The 20,579-nt window shown below is 46.4% G+C and overlaps 1 protein-coding gene across 9 annotated transcripts in view; it reads right to left on the minus strand.

Moving 5' to 3' along the window:
* CACNB4 (calcium voltage-gated channel auxiliary subunit beta 4) overlaps nucleotides 1–20,579 on the minus strand; it is a 75,054-nt gene that overhangs the window by 41,578 nt on the left and 12,897 nt on the right. Inside the window, exon 1 of one of the 9 annotated variants that reach the window (XM_085067188.1) lies at nucleotides 4,486–4,644. The exons of the other annotated variants lie outside the window; for them this stretch is intronic. Coding sequence (XP_084923314.1) covers nucleotides 4,486–4,530 — 45 coding nt within the window. The 5' untranslated portion in view covers nucleotides 4,531–4,644. Of the gene's footprint in view, nucleotides 1–4,485; nucleotides 4,645–20,579 lie in introns of those variants that run through there. 9 annotated transcript variants of the gene reach the window in all.

The following is a 20,579-nucleotide window of genomic DNA, read 5'->3' on the forward strand; positions in this document are numbered from 1 at the left end:
GAGGTTTAGTCCCTCTAAACACCAAAGGACTTGCAGCATCTAAAATACTTTTGTGGGCGTGAATCCCACAAAAAGTGATTGTCTAACTCTTGGAGGCAGAATCTGAACTTGAAGAGTACTTTTGATTGAAGGGCATCACCCTGGCTCAGAAAGAAGGAAAGTCCTGCTTCCCTGGTGAATGGAGAGCCTGTTCTGGTACTGGCAGCAGGAGGGAGGCTGTGGATGCAGGGATGGGAACTGCCAAGGGAAGCCAGGCAGGGTTAGATGCAGGTCAAAGAGCTAAAAGAAGGCTAGAGAAGAAGGTGCACGTATGGCTCAGGAAAGGAGGATATGCTGGAGAAAGAGCAAATAGGTAAAAGCAGTTACTAAAAAAATCTACTACAACAGGGATGCACAGGGCAAGCAAAGCCACCTCTCCATCTCCCTTAGGGATCAGAGCCACCACATGGCAATCCAATCAATACCTGAACATCAACTCCCCTGCCAAGCCCTGGTGGAACACGAAGGCGTAAGTGAAACGCCGTTTGAAAAGGCTGGGACAGGAGGAGGCAGAGCTGCCCCGCCTGGGAAGCGCTGGAGACCAAGGGGGAAAGCACGGGGAGCACGCCGGGGCTGTCACTGGTTCCCTCCCTGCCCTGCCCAGCCCAGCGCTCCCGGCCCTGCCCACCCAGCCCCTCGCTGATCCATGCCAGCCACCCCCGATCCCATACCAGCCACCCCCGATCCCATACCAGCCACCCCCGATCCCATACCAGCCATCCCCTGCTCGCTCCCCGCCGGCTGCAGAGCCGAGCTGAGTTTCCCTATCCCCAGGCAGCTATTCCCACCCGCCCGATAAGGCACTGAAGTAGCCCAGATAAAGCCTCTCGCGTGCTGACAAGCCTTAAAGTGACACCCCGAGAGGTGAAGAAAGGTGTTTCACATGCTTAGGTGTTGCTCTGGAGGGATAAATAGAAGTAAACAACCCAAAAGGGATTGTTTTGACAGTTCTGCAGGTGCAAACCACTGACCTGAGCCAGGTTTCCTTCCTGGGGCTGTGATGGACTCAGCATCACAGGGTACTTGTTGCTAACTCCTGGAGATAATTTTTTTAATGAAATTCTGCTTTAATGGAATTTTAATTTTACAGAAGAGAGAAGTGATTTCTTATGGGATGTTTTCATTGAAGTTTGTTTCTGAAAAAGGTGGAATCTTTCCCAAAATCAAAGAGAAACTCTGGACTGGCCTATGGAGCAGCATTCCTATCCCTCTCACCACAGACACTCAACAGTGAGGTCACAACTGTGAAGGTAAATTCAGATTCATTTATTATTTGCCTACCCAGTGGATCTCCCTTAAACCCCTGTGCTAATGGGGTTTGATATCCTATTCTCTTTTGATCAAGAATGTGAAATATTACCCCACAAGGCAAACAAGCTTTAATTCCCAAAAGGGGGACCCTGTTTAGAACTACCCAAAGAATTTTAAAAATGGCCTAAAAATCCAAAAATCACAGGGCAGGACAACAAACAAGGCAAAAATCTTCACTGGGAAGATGTTTTCCCCTACAGCGATGCACTTTCCATCTTCCTGCGTTTCTGACAAGGACACTTGTCCCTGCAGAACTTGTTTACTTTCATATCCCTGCACCTCTTACCCTAAACGTGGAAATGACTTTTTGTCTACAATCACTGGGAGTTTTTCTCAGCTTCAGCTGTGTAATTTTGCTCCTCCAAAAAGCCTCACACCAGCTACTGCATCATCTACTTCACATTAGCCAGCACAGCTGCTAATGGACTGTAATGCCATGCACACACTTAGTCCTTTCTATATCCATTAATACAAATGATATTTTTGCACGTTTTGTCTATATGTACACACAGAAACACATCATCATAAGAGCTGCTGTTACAAAGATCATGGATGTATCTGCTCGCTGTTAAATAAAATATGTCTGTTCTTGGTTTTGACAGGAAAATTTTACCTGCACGCTTCTCCTGGTGTTCTCTGAGCAGTCAATCTATTATCTCCCAGGAGAAATTAGGCATCAATTTTACAGCACCTTTCCAAAACTGAGCACATTTATTGGGTACAAGTGCTATCCACTGCCCATTCACTCCTGCCTTTAACGTAAATCCAAGCAGCATTATGCACACATGGGCTGCACGGGTTTTATGAGGGCAAATGCCCACTTCAGGCAGACATTCCTGTGCTAATGACTCATGCGGCTGTGGTTTATTCCGTGCTGGAAGCACTGCAATTAGCACGAGCTCTCCCTCACGGCTCGCTGTGCTTCAGGGGAGGAAGGAGGATCCAAGCCGTGGCTGCTCCAGCTCTCCAGCTGCAGGAGAAGCCTTCCAGGTCCTAAACCAGAACAATGGAGAGGCGCTGCTTTCATCTCTGCACGCTCACAGTTATTTGCTCTTCACCGCAGGGAACCGGAATTCTACCACAATTTGTTTTCCACTGTCTTAATTCTCTCACTTGCTGCTCTCTGGCCAGAAAGTAGCACTCATGTGACATCTCCACTACCTGTTTGCCAGGATATTGTCTCAGCAGGCATTCCCAATCCCTGAGTCAGGAGCTAAAATAATAAGGTTTAATGTTTTAAGCAAGTGGTTCAGGAGCATAAAGCAAACAGACACTCGGGGAATTTTTAACTGCTTTGTGCCTGAGCCTTTGGGGTTCATGGAGTCTAGTTTTTCCATACAACTGTGAGTCTCAGATTTAGGGTTTGGGGTGTTTTTTATTAATGAGAGTGGAATTCTCACGTATTGCTATGATTCTGGAAATTAGGTCCATCAAAAGAATTCTCAATTACAGAGAGGCTGTGAAATTTAAAAAGCTGTAAACAGCATTATCATAAACTACCTCAGAGAGTATTAAGGACCCTGGAAATGACTTCATCCCAATCCTTCCAAGTGGACAGCTAAAGACCAAGTTCCTCTCATCTATGAACACAATTCTTCCAGCACAAATCCTAACCCAGATGTTTGTGTAACAGGTAGGTCTCTGCTGCCATTAGAGCTGCTTTTCCCAAATAACGTTCTTGGAAGAGATCACTGGGGCTTTACTGAAATATGAACTAAGCCACAAGAAATTCCTCCTCAACATGAGGAAGAGTTTCTTTTCATGGAGGGTGGCCAAGCACTGGAACTCTGTCCAGGGAGTGTGTGGAAGGACATATTCCAAAGCCACCTGGATGTCACCAGCTCCATGTGACCCTGCCTTGGCTGGGGTTGGACTGTGTGATCTCCAGAGGTCACTGCCAATCCCTTGGGATTCTGGGAATACATGGAGCTGAGCATCTCAGAAGCACCTTTAAATCCCACCACACATGCACCTGCATTCTCTATAGAACTTATTTACAAATAACCCATTTCTTCTACACCAACCACTCTCCAGCAACTCAGTTTTCTCAGCCCTAATACTGTACTTTTAAGTTGTCTTCTTAAGAGCATGATTATCCTTTGCTCAAAGGCATTAAACCAGCACAAGACAGACTCAGGATGGAGAACAGCTCCCAGGAATTCACACTTTGCCTGGTTTACAGAAACATCCACTGGGATCCCAAAACACAACCCTGAAGGAGCCAACACATTCATTTGCACTTGGCCTGGCAGCTTGTGAGCAGCAGCAGCAAGAGAAAACCCAAAGGAAAAGTTAACACACGCATACCAAAAGGGCAGGAATTTCTAAATTCACCCAAAGCATTTCCTCAGCCCTGGAGGTGTCCAAGGCCAGGCTGGATGGGGCTTGGATCAACCTGGGATATTGGAAAGTGTCCCTGCCATGGGACGAGCTTTAAACCCTTCCAACCCAAACCATTCCAGGCTTCTAAGCGGCATCGTTTAGAAATAATTCAAATACCCAGTTCGGAAGGATTCCAATACACAGCATTTCCTCTCAACATGGTGCACTGCGTTAATGATAAATTTGCACGGTTGTTCATTTCTCCCTGAAATATAGGGATGCTAAAACAAGTTGTGAGGCAACACTTCAGAGGGATTGCACTTCCAGACCTACACCGACACAGGCAAGAAAAAATTCCTCATCCAAAGCCATGCAGGACCATCCATTCTCCTGAGAACACCACATCATACCATACATACGTCTGCATTGACGTACGCTCTATATGATGTTGTTATCTGAGTATTTTACGAGCTGTCCACACCGCCTTATGTAACGGAGCGCTGTTTAGTATGGAGCAGCGTGCCCATGGCCGCGGCGAGCCCGGCGGCTCTCGGGATGGCCAAAAACACCCAGTCGGACACCGCCGGGCACGCTCCTCAGCCCAGGCGTCTGGCCGCGGCACCGGGGGCTCTGTACTGCCACAGACCGTCTGGCCAGGGATGCTGGGGAGGATGATTGCCTAGGGAACCGCAGCAGCCTGTCCCGGCATCTGTGGGGCAGCACGGTGTCACCGCGGTGCCTCACCCACAGCACAGGCACCCAGCCCGCCCGTGCGGCTCCGCGCGCCCCACGCCCCGCTCCCGCCGCACTCACCGCCTCCGAGTCTTCAAACCCATGCAGGTACAAGTTGTCGTACATGGAGAGCCGGTGCGGGGCCGGAGGGCCGGGGAGCGCGGCGGCGGAGCGCGGTGAGGCGGCGGGGCCGAGCTCCCTCAGCGCTGCGGCGGCGCCGCCTCCCGCCGGCCTCCCCCCGCCCGCCCCGCGCCTTCCCGCCCGCCGCGCCGCCGCCTCCCATTGGCCGAGCCGCGCGGCCGCCGCCGCACCATTGGCTGAGCCGCGCGGTCGCCGCCAGGCCATTGGCTGGGACGCACGGGCCGCGAGCAGAGCTGCGCGCTAGCGCCGCCTCCCGGCGCCTCACGGGCTGATGGCGGCGGCCGCTGCTGCCCTGGGGCGGCGGGGAGCTGCGGCTATCCCTTGTTTATTTATCATAAAACATATCCGGTTTACAATAAAAAAATACCGCACAGTCTAGAAAAGACTGGGGCGAGATCTCAATGCACATAAATATCTCCAAGGCCGGTCAGAGGATGGTGCCAGTGCCAGGTTGAGGAGCAATGGCCATGAAATAAAACCCAAATTCCAGCTCAACGTGAGGAGAAACATCTTTCCGTGAGGGTGGGAAGATGCTCTGAGTTCCAGAGCACTGGAACACCAGGGAGGTGTGCAGTGTCCCTGTGCAGGGTCATTCCAACCCACCTGGATGTGTTCTGTGTCACCTCCAGGTGACCCTGTGGGACTGGATGGTCACCAGAGTACCTTCCAGCCCAATCAAAATAAATAAATAATATTGTAAATAAATAAATCATATTGTAAAGAAATCAATTCTGTGATTTATTTACAATGAAATACTGCCTTTCTTCTCCAAGATCCCAGAGAACAGCAGGTGGTTTCCAAGGCAAACCGTCTGTTCCCCCCCAGCAATGTCTGGAAACAATTGAGAATTAAACCCTAAAGACACTGAGATTAAACAGTAAGAATTAACAGAACACACACAATGTCTGGAAACAAGAAAATCAAACCCTAAACAGCAAGAATTAGAAGAACAGAAGTTTGAACCTGATTTACAACTAAATTAAGAAACAAAGCCTCTAATCCAGTTCCTCCTGGAGCTCTACGACTGAAGCTTCTGGTGTAACACTACATGATTAAAAAGTCAATAAATAATTAAACACTAATGACAGAACTAATTTACAATTTACCTCCTATCCTTATTAAAACAATTCTTTAAAAGCTCATCTGCAGTGCAATCTGATCCAACACCGCTGTTTCACAAACGCTTCCTATTTGCATTTTCCATTTGCTTCATCTACTTTTCCTTCCAAAAGCCTCCTTTAGTTCTGCAAAGTTACCACAAATCCCTTGGGAAGTGTCCAACAGGCACCTGAAGCAAAGCTAAAGGTGTTATTCTTACCATATTCACAATTCCTTACAAATTTCACTGAAGATTCCCCAAAGTTATGCCCTGTCTTATTCCCAATTTACTACTTCTGATGGAGGAGGATCTCAGCTTCTAAGACTGTCTTTAAAATGTTCATTAAACTCCCTATCCAAGAGTTTAATTTTTACAGCCAGTTCTACAGAGTTCTTAAAGACCTGTGATGTTCCAGATTGAAAGAATCAATTATGAGAATCAATGGCCAGCTCAAAAAAAAAGCAAAAAAAAAAAAAAAAGCTGTGAAATCACAAAATGAAGGGGGAAAAAAGTGAACTTCACACAGATTTGTAATAAAACAACTTAATTCAGAAGCCAGGGAAATCACTATTTGATTTCCAGTCCTTACATTTCACACTGTCTTTTTAAGACACAGAGGTTATTAAAAATATATATTTAATGACTCAACTCAAAAGGCTTCTAAAAGATGCTATAAAAATACAAATCCCTGTAATATAGAGGAATTCTAAATCAAAGGCTGCTTTGAATAATATGAGGTAATTTATCCAAGAAGCACACACCGAGGTGAGGGAGGAAGACATCCAGCTTTTTTAAGTTGTCTGGAAAGTAATATAAATATAATAAATAGACTGAGGGAATGGGGGCTGGATGGAGCTCAGAAACAGGGAGCAAGGGGAGGGTGGATAAATAGGCTCAGGAAAATATCTCCAAATTGGTATCAGTGATATCTGCTGTTACACTGGATATATGTGGATGTATATACCCTCTCTGTGGGCTCCCAGAAAGTCAAATCCCTTTGATTCCAACTTCCAGGATAGCTCAAAACAGGAAGAGCACAACCGGCTGACACTTCAAAGCTCTGTGGTTTTGAGGTGAGCTCCCCAGGCAGTGGCTCAAAGCAACAAATAAAAACCTCACTGCTGTAAAAGATGAGGGTCTGAGAGATCAAAATCATCCCTGGCCTGGTTCCAAAAGAGAATTTGGATATTTGATTTTTATCTGGCAGGGAATTCCACTGTTCAGGCCACAGAGAGACTGTGCTGTTTCCTCCTTACTCTGCTTTTGGCCAACACTGAAGGAATGACCTGCTGAAAACATGGAATGGGTAAAGAGCTGAAATGAGCCTTGTTAAGGTCTAACCTTTAAAAAAAATCATTTTTAATGGTTTCAGTTGCTGCGTTATCCATTTTTTAAATTGCATTCATTTATGATCTTAATCACAGTCCACAGCTCCACATTTCCAAGGGCACAGGAGATTTTGGAAGAGATTTGAACAAGACCACGAATCATCCAAAACTTTTAATGCCCAACAAGTCACTGAGGAAATAACCCAGCCTGAAATGTTATCAGGTTGGAGATGGGGGAAAGAGAAGAGCTTGGAAACCAGAATACCCTGAGCATCCACAGTCCTCCAAAATACTTGGCTTCCTCCAAACACTCTGATGCCATTAGAGATTATTCATATCCTCTTTATTTTTAATTAGCGCACAAAGGAAATCTCTCTGAGACGTGTATCCATCTATCCCAAAATACCAATTATTTAGTCAGTCCTGAGCTACCCAAATGTGAGAACACCGGGGGTTTTTTTCCGAGGGCGTGAACACAGAAACCAGAAGAAATTTTATTTCCAGCCCGATCTAATGATTCCTCAATCAAATGACAGCACTTGTGCGGTTCTTTCAGGAGCTGGAGCAACGAACTATTTGCATAAACACACTGAAGTGCTGCTGGAATAAATAAATGCGCAGGATCCAGATTGCCAAGGCAAGGGAACGCCTCGGCACCGCACTGCGCCAAGCGGGATGGGAGTCAGCAACTTCTCCCTTCTCCCTACTTCAACAAATTCCACTTCCACCTGGGATTTCGCTGAGTGGAGCAGCAGCACTGCCTCTTCTGCTGCTGCTGTGGGGGAGAAGGAGCGGCAGGAATATTAACCCTGAAGCAGCAAAACCCCATCACCAACACGGCAAAGTTCTCTGCGACCTCTCCCTGCTCTCACATCAGGTCACAGTCCTGGATTTGTAACGTTACTTAGGGATAATGAGGCAGAACCCCCCAGAAGGCAAGGCACATTAACAGAGAGCATTAGTGGTTACATTAAGAGCAGGCTTGGAGGTGGATCCACTCCTTCCAGCGCACACAGCACTCCAAAACCCGCAGTCTCCATCAGCATCCTTCCCGTGAAACACAAACTTTGCGTTTCATCTTGCCCTGCCTGCATTCCGAGGCCTGCTGGAGAAAATTGCTCTCGTTGACATCAGCAGAAGAGCCCAGGGATGGATTTCATTAATACACAGGGCAAGGGCTGTCAGCAATCTCCAGCAATCCACCTTGTTTCCATCATGGGAAGGAGGCCAGCTCCTCACTCTTCTCAGTTACTTGGCATGGCCCCATTCCTTGCCCCCTCTCCCTCTAAAGCAATTTCTCTGCCTCTCTCCCTCCTCTTGTTTTGTAATAGAGATTAGATAAGGATCTGGTGCAGTGACAGCAGCTTCTGCCTTGGGTGGAGGCACAGCCAGGAGAACCTCCTGAGATCCCCACCAGCCCTGGTTTCCAGCAGGATGGGACTTGGAGTCCTCAAGGCCATCAGATGAATGAGGATGTATTTCTGTTTCAAAAGAAAGGAGAATTGTGCTGTTTGGGATATATCCTGGCAGAGAGGGTTTGGTGAATTTCAAGGTTTTATTCAACCAGACTGCTGGACGGCATGCTTTAATCCTTGGAATTTCAAGTAATGAATTAGTCTGGTCTAATTTGACAGTTCTTCTGGAGGAAGCGAGGTGCCACCTATTCTGAAACACATTTATCTGACACTGTTATGTAAAGGCTGCTATAATTAAAGAGTGTGAAGACTCGGTTGTCACTTCCTCTTGGTTGGAAGCACCTACAGGGAGAGGTAACTGGGCTACATTTGTAGGTACCCTCTATATTTAACGAGTTGTGAAATGCTGTGGAGATCTGCAGGAAGCCGAGCTGCAGGGAATCGGGGAATCAGAGGGCTTTCCAGAGGGTTTTTGGTAGGGGAGAGCAGGTGATGCCCACCTCCTGAGGCAGCTATGGATGTGCTTTGAGAGTTTGGTGACTCCAGCCAGCTCCAGCTGTGGCTTCCAAATCCCAAATGACCTGGGAAATGGTGCAAGAACAGCCCTGTGTGAGCACAGTGATCCCTTGGGAAGATGTGGAACTTGGAATGAAGGATCTATATCCAAGGGCAGCCACTGACCGCCGAGATCTCCACTGACCACCGAGATCTCCACTGACCATGGAGATCTCCACTGACCACAGAGATCTCCACTGACCACAGAGATCTCCACTGACCACAGAGATCTCCAGTGACCACAGAGATCTCCACTGACCACGGAGATCTCCACTGATCATGGAGATCTCCCACAGCAGTTCCCAGTGTCTACCAGGCTGCTGAGAAGATCCAAAATACAGAGTCACACCCAGGGACCACCCCAGAGAGCCAGAGTGGGTTTGTGGCTGGAACTGAGTCACATTTCCTTGCTGGAAGAAAGATGGGGAGGTTCTGTTTTCAGGGAAGATCCACATTTTTATCTGCTGTGCCAAAAACCATCTGGGCCAAAGGATTAAGCACTTGTTTTATTCCTTATTTTAAGCTCCTCTGCTTTCCTTCTGAATGTTAATCAATCCCCTTAGCTGCCATAAGTGCTGATGCCGAGTTTCTGTGCAACACTTTAGGCTGCAACTGTTGGAATGATGGGAAACAACTGCTAAAAGCCCATTACAAACTTTATGGGAAGCTGCTGCTGTTTTACCCGAGCAGGGAAAGGCACCACTGCATTCTGGAAACCCCATCGATACATCCCATTATTGAAGATCCAACCACTGCAGAGCAGTGAACAGAAAGATTTTCCAGTCTCAGGAAAGACACAGAGCCCAGAAAGCTCCTGGTCACTGTTAGCTTCCCAGATGTATTTAAATATTTGCAGTTTTGTCGGTGAACACTCATAAAAAGGTTGCCTGAATTGTATTTTTGATAAATTACGACTCTCACGTAATTGCTCTTTAGAGAAAACTAAGCCTAGAGTGAGCAAAAAGACAGCCCTGCAAGCTAAAATGAGATTCCAGCCTCTGTAAAATACCTGATCTTGTGGAGAATTTCTTTTTTTTCTTTAGCTAAACTAGCAAAACCACACATTTTATTTTGGATTTAGGTTCAAGGAGCAGGGCAATGGGTGTCTTTAAAAGTGTCAGACAAAGGGCTTTGAAGTCCAACTGCTAAGAAGAACTTGCTGCTCTTGTTAAGAGGTTAAAGGAATGAATAAATAAATAAAATGAGGCAAACACAGCTCAACTTCATCTCTAGTTTGCTGCTTCCCTTGGGATTTTCCAGGGATGCCTCGATTTGGCTGATTTTATTGCATCTCCCTCTGCTTTACAATCCAATTACCACAGGCTGCAACACAGCACTTGGAATTTCATGGCAGGAAACTCCTCAGCTCCCTGCAGTACATTTCCATGACTCCCATCCAAGTGGAGAAACTCATCCAGAAACAACAGATCGATGAAGGAGGAACCACTTGTCCAACCTGATTGCTTTAAATATTTAGGCAGAGTACTTGGGAGAACAAATATTCATGGCTTTAGCTCTGCATATTTAAGTGAGTTGTGTTCTTTCCTGTAAAGTCTCTGGGAGACCTCTCCTTGTGTACCTGATGAAATGATGAGTCTGTGATGTTCTCACCATCCAGGAGCAGAACACACAGTCTGTGGAAAAATCCTGGAATTATGACTCCTCATCTTCCCCGTGGGACTGCCCTGGAGCATGTAAAAACCTGATTTTTGTATTTCTAGTGTTTCTCCACTGGAGAGGTTCATTCCCTTCCAGTGGCAATTTTTGAAGGAAGCAAATGGAAGTGTTGGAAACAATATAACTTTTAAATTTTTATTTTGTCTCTCTAATCAGGTTTGACTTGACTTTGCCTTGGGGGAAGGAATTTTCTTTGGTTTTTTAGGAGATATAGGATCACCCTAAGGAGATGGGATTAACATACTGACAGACTGGGAGCCCCAAAGATAACCAGAAAGATAAAAAGCCATCAGCAGAACATCAGCAGCCAGCAGTGGCTATCTACAAACAGCTACCCCAGAGCACCTCCAGCAGGGCTGAAGACATCTGGGCAGGAAAGGACTGAGAGGAGAATTGGAGAATGAAAAATCTAATGAACATCATTGGTGAGGAGATTCAGATCCAATGGGAAACTGAATACTGGGGGTTTGCTCAGCTCTGGACCAATGAATTTTGAAACAATGCATCTCTAGGGGTTTTGACTGTATGAAGTTTGGGGGGAAATCCTGCAAAGGAATATTTTCCTGGGTACATCCTGGCCAGAAAACAAAGCTGCTTCTCTATCGCTTCAAATATAGTGTTAGAGGGTTTTATTTTCGTCCCGATTTTCGGTGACAGAAGCATTTCCAGGAGGAGGACTAAGGACTGACAGCCGCTTCATTCGAGGTGGGATGGCTCAGAAGTGCCAAAACATCCCCCTCTTCCTCCCTCTGTCTCTGCAGGGACACCTCGTGCCAGGCCTGCTCCAGGGACAGGAGGAGAACTCAGGGATCTCTGGGCACCTCAAACAAAGCCAGGTGGGAATCTGGGATGGACTGAGTCATCTGTGCTCTGCTCAGGGTGACAAACACCTGCAATTGTCACTTAATCCACTCAGCACCTCCAAACTCTCCTCATGCCAGCAGCACTGTGTGAGTCCTTTCACAAATCCTAAAAACACCTTCAGCCTGTTCCTTGCAAAGGGAAGAATCACCTTTCAAAAAGTCCCTGCAGCAGCAGAGCCCATCCTTGTGCTGCAGGTCTGAAAAGCCACATGTGTTGTTGGTAGAATCCCAAAATCCCAGAATCCCAGACTGGTTTGGGTTGGAAGAGAATTCAAAGCTCATCTCATCCCACCCCTGCTATGGGCAGGAACACCTTGCACAGGCCAGGCTGCTCCAAGCCCCAGAAATTTGATTAAATCAGAGAATTTCTGGTGCTCTGAACACTTATAAAATGCTAATATTTTCCCTTCTGACTCTTCCATGCAAGTTCAGATCTGGATTTGCCCTAACCTCTCACACCCTGTATTAAGAAAAGAACAGAATCATTAGTTAATTCCAGCTTTTGACAACATCTTTACAGAAACTGCATAAAAAACTCTAAATAAACTGCTGAAAGTTCTGTCCCAGATCTAAAACTGCCTATGAGTCAGGAAGCACAAAATAGGAATAAATAGGAAAGGATCAATATTTAGTGTCTATTATTTTCTGTGGTCCCCAAAGAAGTTGGGGGACTTTTATTTTTGTTTTATTTTAAGTGAAAATTGGAGCCACTTGAGAGCAAAAAAAAAGGAAAAATTCAGCTTGAGCAGCTCAGCCTGACAGAGTTACAAGCAGAAAACAGAATATTCTAATTGGGAGTGTGGAGAATAATAACTAATGGCAGCTCTGCCATCCCTGCCTATAATCATGATGAGCAATAGAGGAGCAGATCAGAACCTCATGTTCTCAGCATTTAATTCAGTGTCCAGATGAGGGAGCAGGGAATTACAAGGTGATAAAACTCAAAATTCATAAAAGGACATATTTATCCCAAATGGAGAAAAAGTCCAGGCTCTGTTAAAATGATGAACTTGTAGCTTTATCCTTAAAAAAAGATTGGACATGAATTGGAATATTTCACCTGCTGCAGCTCTATGTGTTGTGCTTAGCAAAATTTAGGGATAAAGTTAAACCTTTAAATTCTGCCTTGATGCTTTGGCAGGAACAGGTTGAGGAAGAGACCTAAAGTTGGCATTTTTTTTAATATGTGTTTTCCACTGCATTTTATTCTCCAAAAATATCTGCTGTGATGGGCAGAATAACAGATTAAACCCACAATATTTCACTGAATTATGGCAGTTCCTGCTTTGTCCAATGCAACCAAAGAAACCCAAACTTTTTGGGCTGGACCAGAAACATAGAAGCAGCATTTTCAGACACATTGATGCAGTGATGAAAAATCAGGTTTGTTCCAGCTCAGGCTAGGAATAAAATGGCCTGAGCTCTCATTATTGCAATTAAACATCCTATCACTGTAAAATGCCTGAGTGGGGAATATTGCTGCCACCTCTTGGTTCAGCAGAATGAAAAAATCAGGGTAAGATGAACCAGAGAGCTGCAGGTGGAGCTTCCCTGGATGGCTTGTCCAGTCAGAACTGTGGCTCTTGGAAACCTGTGGGTTTAGTTTGGCTTTCCACACCCAGCCAGGACTGGGATGCTCTGAAATCACTTCTGTTGATTTTGACTGAAGGAAAATTGGCTAAACATGTAGCAAAGCTGGAGGGGAAAAAAATCCACATTTTGACTTTAGTGTACAAATTCTCCTTGGATTTGCATCGACAGGCACAACAAAGGTCACTGAAGGTCAAATTCCCAGCAAAGGGAAATCCACCAGGCACCACCAGTGTCCTTCTCTCCCCATCATCTCCCACTGTGGCTGTTTTAACCTGGATGTCAGGATGTGAACAGGCTGCAGGGTGAGATCTGATCCCTGCCTCGGGAAAATCCCACCCCAAAGGGATATTCCTGCTCCTTCCCTGTCCTGCACCCTGCAAAACCCAAAGCTCTTTCCCAGCCTGGATCCAGTGGGATGGAAAGAGGCACTGCAGGAGTAATGGGGGAAGTGCTGGGAATGCTGCAGCTCTTATCCCAACCCCAAACCACACAGAGGAATCACTAAAAACCTGCAGAATAACTGAAATTCAAGAGGAATTGGGGAAAGTCCACCATGACAAATCCACAAATAGCCCTGCTCCTGCCTAATGGCAAGGTGTGGAATTGCTCCCAATCAGAGGTGAGGTGATCCCCAAAAAGGCTGGGTGGTCCTTCAGAAAGTCCTGAAACTGGACTTACACACTCCTAGAGCCAAGGGATTTAATCCAAGCTCAGCACAGCAGCTTTACAGCCTTAGTCATGGGGGAAAAATAAAAATAAAAGACTTTTTTTATTAAATACTTCAATACTTTTCATAGTAGCAGGAAGCAGGCATGAAGGATTTAACAGGTTCTTTTGTCCCTGGACTCATTCCTGCCCACACACTTGCATGCCCACTCTCCCCACGGAGTTGGAAAGCCCTGAATTCCTCCTCGAGCAGATAATTTGGTTTTATTCATCTTTTGCAGAGCCCACCTAAACCTTGGGGGTGGTGAGTGGGTGGGAAGGGCAGAGGTGACAAAGGAACTGAGCTGAATGATGCTCAGAACTGGGAATATCCACCTCGAAAGGGGAAGCTTGACAGGGCTGAGACATCCAGGAAAACATTTTCTTAAAATACCGAATGTCTCTAATTTAAACCAGACTCTTAAATGCCTTTATCTTAAATGAGCAGGTATGAAGGGGTAATGAGAATATTCCTTCTACTGCAGACAATTCCTCCTCTCCCTGCTGAGCACTGACAGACAATAGCTCCAAAATTCCTTCCTCCTAACATCCAATAATGCAGATTAAACTTCAGCTGTAGGAATTTGAGGAGCCATTTCCACAAAAAAGCTGTTGTGTTGCAAGACTCACAGGAATGGTTTGCCACAAAAAAAAAGGCAAATAACTCCAAAGTGATGCCTGATGCCAGTATCCTCCTCACAGGTAATTTACAGTAATTTACAGTGCAGGCAATCAATTCATAAATCCCAAAAATACATTTAATGAATGGAATAAACACATTATGGCCATTTGTGGCACAGGAATGCTTCCCACATAAGTGTCATTTTCTTATTTCAAATGAGCTGGTTTGGGTCCAACACCTGAAAGAAGTGCCAATTAATGGAGGTGCATTAATTAGCAGCTCTGGAGACCTGGACTCTGCTTTGCAGCACTCCTGAATAGACACGTGGGCCAAACAGGCTGGTGAGCCCAGGCTGGATTGGGGCCAGGAACCCGAAAAATGAACCCAAAAATGACAAGCTGTGGTCTGGGTGAGAACACCGAATTGCCAGCTTGCTTGTGCTCCTCCAGAGCACCACAAATCACACAAAATAAGCTCCCAGGAGGAGGAAATGGCAGCACACAGAGTGGGGAAATCAGCTCTGTGCTTCCCTGAGCCAGTCTGAGACAGGAAAGGATTCCAAGGATCTCCTCAAACAGGAGCACCACGGGGTTTGGGGGAAGTTGGGAAGTAGAGGCAAAGCAGTTTCCCCAGCAGTGTTCTGGGCAGAGGGAAAACACCCCCTGAACTCGAGTTCTGCATTGGGAATTAGAGGTGTGATAAAAAGGGGAATTCTTGAATACAGCTGGTATTTTTACAACTGCATTTCAACCTCACTGAGCATTCCCAGAGAACCTGGGCACTCCCAAATCCTGGCAGTGAACCAGGCCAGGCTGGACAGGGCTTGGAGCAGCTTGGGATAGTGGGAGCTGTTCCTACCCATGGCAGGGGAGGGATTGGGATGGGATTTAGGGTCCCTTCCAACCCAAAGCAGTGTGGGATTGTTGGGGTGTCCTGGGCAGGAGCAGGGGTTGCACTGGATGATCCCATGGCTCTCTTCCCACTGTGGATATTCTGTGATTCCCTGCCTGCCTCTCCACCAGCAGCTCTCCTGCATCATTCCCAGTTCAATCCTGGAGCTCTTTCCCAAACTTCTGTGGTTCCATGGAACAGTCAGCAAGGCTTTGTCAGGACTGCCTGCTCCCTTCCTCTGCAGCTCCCCCCAGCAATGACTCAGAGCAGAAATCTCATATTTATACACCAGTAATGTGCAAAATCTGCACAGCATGAGAAAGTCTTTCAGCTTTAGCACGAGGCTAACAGCCACAGCTTTCCTTAGCACTGCCATTCCTGGAGACAGAGGAACATCAGCAATCAATCAATCAATCAATCAAGCCCAGCTTTAATTGGGAAGCTTCTCCAGCACAATTGGGGAAGACAAAATTCTCTTTTATCTCAGTAAAATCACAGCTACAAACGGCTTTAAAATGAATATACACAGGGAGAAAGTGGCTTCAAACCAGCTGGTTTGGGAACAACTGAGCTTTTATTCCTGAGAGTTGTGCTGGATAAGTCCAGGGAAGGGGAAAACAGAGCTGGGAAGGGGCTGGAGAACTCCTGAGGGAGCTGGGAAAGAGCTCAGCCTGGAGAAAAGGGGATCAGGGGGACCTTGTGGCTCTGCACAGCTCCTGACAGGAGGGGACAGCCAGGGGGTCAGGCTGTGCTCCAGGGAACAGGGACAGGAGGAGAGGGAACAGCCTCAGGCTGGGCCAGGGGAGGGGCAGGGTGGATATTGGGAAAATTCCTTCATGGAAAAGGTTGTCCAGCCCAGGGCAGTGCTGAGTTCCCATCCCTGGAGAGATCCCAAAGCCATCTGGATGTGGCCCTTGGGGACAGGGAGCAGTGGTGGCCTGGGCAGTGCTGGGGGAAAGGTTGGACTCGATGGTCTCAGAGGTATTTTCCAGCCCTAGTGATTCCACAGTAATATTCAATTCCTAAATTCTTGGAGTGCTCACAGCCTCCCACATCACACCTGCACGAGATCCTTCCATCCCAGTGCATCCCACAGCCCAACAATCCCAACTCCAGAGCTCCAAAGTGCAGCTCACCCAGCACTGATGGCTCTGCCTCCAAAAAAACCCTAAAAATAGGCTGCCTTGCCCTCTGGGAATCCTGCCTGGCACAGCCACTTGTCCTCCCTCACTAATTGCTGTTAGGAAAGTCAAAAATCTGTAAAGCAGAAGCTCTGCAAAGCAGAAGGTTGGCTGTCCCAGGAGAGCTGCTCTGAGCTGGAGCATCTTCACCCCTTCCCAGGAGGATTGCCACTGTTCCATCCCAGCTGCAATTAAAAGGGAATCACCTCCAGCTGAAGGATTTCTTCCCCAAAGTCTATAGCCTGGATCAGTTAATAAGGGCTGAACCCCTGGATTTCTCAGGCTAAGTGGCCTTGCACTGCTCCTTTCCATGTGGGTTTCCATGGCAATCGGCAGAACCCAGAATAAATTTGTTTTGTCATAATTGCCGCACAATTCTGGGCAAAGGGAATAAATAAATATCCTCTTACTATTTCTCCCAGCTCGAGCCAGGAGCTGCAGCTTTCCTGAAGCTCCTGATTTAGCGAACAAACCGCAAATCACCAAATATGACGAATTTCAGCCCTGCTGATGATTGAGGATCACCAAAGCCCAGCCCTGCCAGCGTGTGGGAGTGTTTATTAGTGTCTCCATGACTCACAACTATTCCATCTTTAGAGCTTCTCCCAGATTTTCCCTCTGCTCCACGACGTGGGGGGAAGAGAGCAGAGATTTGACATCAGCAGAATGTTTTTAGGGCTCTGAGAAGACAAAGCAAAGGCTGGGAGAGCTCTGAGATTCCCCCCAGCATTCCCAGTCCTACCAGTCCAGGATGAGGAGAGCAGACAGACCAACCCCACATTCCCAGGAGATTTGGGATGCTGAGAAATCATCAATTAATTTTTGGTATTTAATTATAAATCTGGAAAGTCATCATAGAGAAGACCTTGGGAGATCTTTTCCTCTGCTGGTTTCTACATCCAAGTTTCCAAGCAAACTTGGATTTAAAAAAATTAAATCGATAAAGATAGGTAATATAAAATAGATTATAAAATAGATTATGATATAAAAATAAAAGTATAAAATACAATATTATAGAGTACATAGCTGGACATGGAATATTTTTTTGGGGGAAAGCTGTGATTCAGCCACAGCCTTGTGCTCTTAGCTTCCAGTGGCTTCTCCCCAGAAAAATCCCAAGGGCAGGATGGGGGAATAACCTCCTTTTCCCTATTAAAGAGCTTTCCCTGCAGCCCATCGAGGGATGGGCAAATCAGCTGGGAAAATGACACCTCCTGAGTGTTGTTTTTATCAGATTTCTGACAGTTTTGTAGTGTCAAAGCAGCACAAATAGGGCCAGTTGTACTGCCAAATCTGGCTGCCTTTTTAAATTCTTTTTTTGCACTGTAATCTGGAAGAAAATCCAAGATCTTATTGTTCAAAACACCAATTTTTAATTTACATCACCCCAAATCTCAGCAGTGCCACCTACCCAGCTCCCCACCACAATGCCCACTGAGTATTTATAGTTATTTGTGGTCTGACAATATGGGATTTCCTTCCTTGAAAAAACAAGTGCTGGAATTCCCATCCTCTATTCTCAGGACAGATATTTTTATGAAACTCTATCCTAAACCAACAGCTCTGTGAGGAGAGGAAAGAGATCAATGAGCATTTTGTGTCAAACTCATCACAATCAAACAATGGTGGTTTGTGGGGTAAATGAAAAAAAAGAGAAAAATGGAAACACAAAATTCTGGAATGGTTTGGGTTCCAAGGGGTTTAAAGTCCATCCTGCCATGGCAGGGACAATTCCACTGTCTCAGGTGCTCCAGCCTGGCCTTGGACATTCCAGGGATCCAGGGGCAGCCACAGCTTCTCTGGGAATTCCAGCCCAGCCAGGAATTCCCAATTCCCAAGATCCCCTCCATCCCTGAATAACAGAAAGGGTTGATGAGAGAATGGAAAACAACAACAACAAACAAAACCAAAAAAATTAAACAAACTTAAAACCACAAAAAAACCCCAACAAAAAACTCCAGCCAGTCTCTGGTATTGATAAGTTACTGATAAGTAATGAGTTATTGATGAGCTCTGGGAGCTCTGTGTGGTGAGAGCCAAAGCCTGGCTCAGCAAGGGCTGAAGTGTTTCCCTCATGGCTCTGAAGGAGGCTGGCACAGGTTTTTTATTTATTTTGTGGTTTTTGCAGCTCAGTTCAGGCAGCCACAAAGTGCTGTGAATCCTGGAAACGAGGATTGCCATCCCCCTTTTGTGGGCTCATGGCACAGGAAATATTCCATTTGGGAAGCTGATAAATGCTTGGTAATTGAATTTATTGGTAATTGAATTTACTCTGCCTTGTGCATGCTGAAAGCTCAACACCTGCACTGGAAGTGGATCCAACAGCAGGAGGACCTGGAGCTGCTGGAGAGAATCCAGAGGAGCTCATGGAGTTGTTCCAGAGCTGGGAGAGAGCTGGGAATGTTCCCCTGGAGAAGGGAAGAATCCAGGGAGAGCTCAGAGCTCCTGCCAGGGCCTGAAGGAGCTCCAGGAGAGCTGCAGAGGGACTGGGGACAAGGGCTGGAGGGACAGGACACAGGGAATGGCTTCCCACTGCCAGAGGGCAGGGATGGATGGGAGATTGGGAATTAGGAATTCCTGGCTGGGCTGGAATTCCCAGAGAAGCTGTGGCTGCTCCTGGATCCCTGGCAGTGTCCAAGGGCAGGCTGGAGCAGCCTGGGACAGTGGAATTGTCCCTGCCATGGCAAGGATGGGACAGGATGGGATTTAATGTCCCTTCCAACCCAAACATTCTGGGATTCTGCATTTGATAAATGTATATTTAAGGCAAGAGAGATCTTGGCTTTTTCTCACTTGGGCTATAAAAATCAGAAATTCCTGGAAGCAGCATTCCTTGTATCTCCAGCTCATCTCTCCTGGGATAACCCAGGCGTCTCACAGACATCCAGCACTGCAGACTATTCCCCGAAAACCAGCAGGAGCAACAATGGAAATTGATTGTATTGTGTTTGTGGTACTTGTCCCTGAGCCGAGCTGTGTGCTCAACACACTGAAAAACATAAAAACCGCATTTAATTTGTGAAAAGGACCGAAAATCGTGGACTCGATCCGGAGGGATTGGGATATTCCAGCGATCCAAGATCCCCATCCTGTGGCTCTTTCCAGAACTGCACTTTCATCCCAAAATCCAACTCCTGCTGCCTCACGGCTGTGTCGGCACATCAGGCATGGGATTTTTATGTTCAATTCCTTTCCTGCCTGTAATTCTCTTGGAAAAGGGTTTTTCTGTGGCTCTGAGCTTGTAAAGAAATGGGAATTGTGTGTTTGATAGCCGTGAAACGCCTTTTTAGTGAATCAAGAGGATCTTCATCCTAGCACTGCACGAGAACCCAAGAGCACAGAATCCCACAGGTTCCTCCCAAAAACTGGGCTCATGAGCCAGGATTTGCCAGGTTCATCCTGCCTGAAAGAAAAATTAGGAATAAGGAAGAATTCTGTGAAAAGAACCTTTTAGAACATCACTGGTGACTTTCTGTGTAAGTGAATAGATGTCCTGGTGCTCTGAAACTCTTACAAAAACTGTTCCCGTTTTTTCTAGGATCAGGTATTTCATTCCCATGAAATTCAGTGTTGTCTGTCCTTATGGAGTGCCTCAGCTGATGGCATGAGGGTGGAAGGACTCATGAAAAAACAAGGAGAAGAAAACCAGGAGAATGATCCAAACGAGGAGCATCCCCTCCATTGCTGTGCTCCCACAGCCCAAACGGTCCAGGGAAGACACAGGATTTATTTCTGTCAAAACTTTTCCTTTTGAAAGATTATTATTACTTCTGGATATGTGCTGGAAATGCAAAGCCATTTGTCTGGTCACGGATTTCCAGCAATGCCCTGAAATTTGGGGGATTTCTCTCTGCACGGCATTTTGTTTCCACAGGAATGGTGAGAGCTCATCCAGCCTTTTTAGGAACAACCCAAAAAGGGCTTTCTAGGAACAAAGGATTTTATCCCTGCAAACCAGTGTGCCATGGGTGGACACAGCAGAACCAGTTCAGAGGCTCTGGGGATACTGAGGAGGCAGAAACCACCAGCACAGTGCATTTCAGGCTGGGATTGTATGAAAAGATACTCTACCAAGAAAGTGTTCTAAGAATAGAACTGAATAGGC

This window comes from Lichenostomus cassidix, chromosome 7 (genome assembly GCF_008360975.1).
Source record: "Lichenostomus cassidix isolate B80296 chromosome 7, HeHo_3.0, whole genome shotgun sequence".
Taxonomy (NCBI): Eukaryota; Metazoa; Chordata; class Aves; order Passeriformes; family Meliphagidae; genus Lichenostomus; species Lichenostomus cassidix.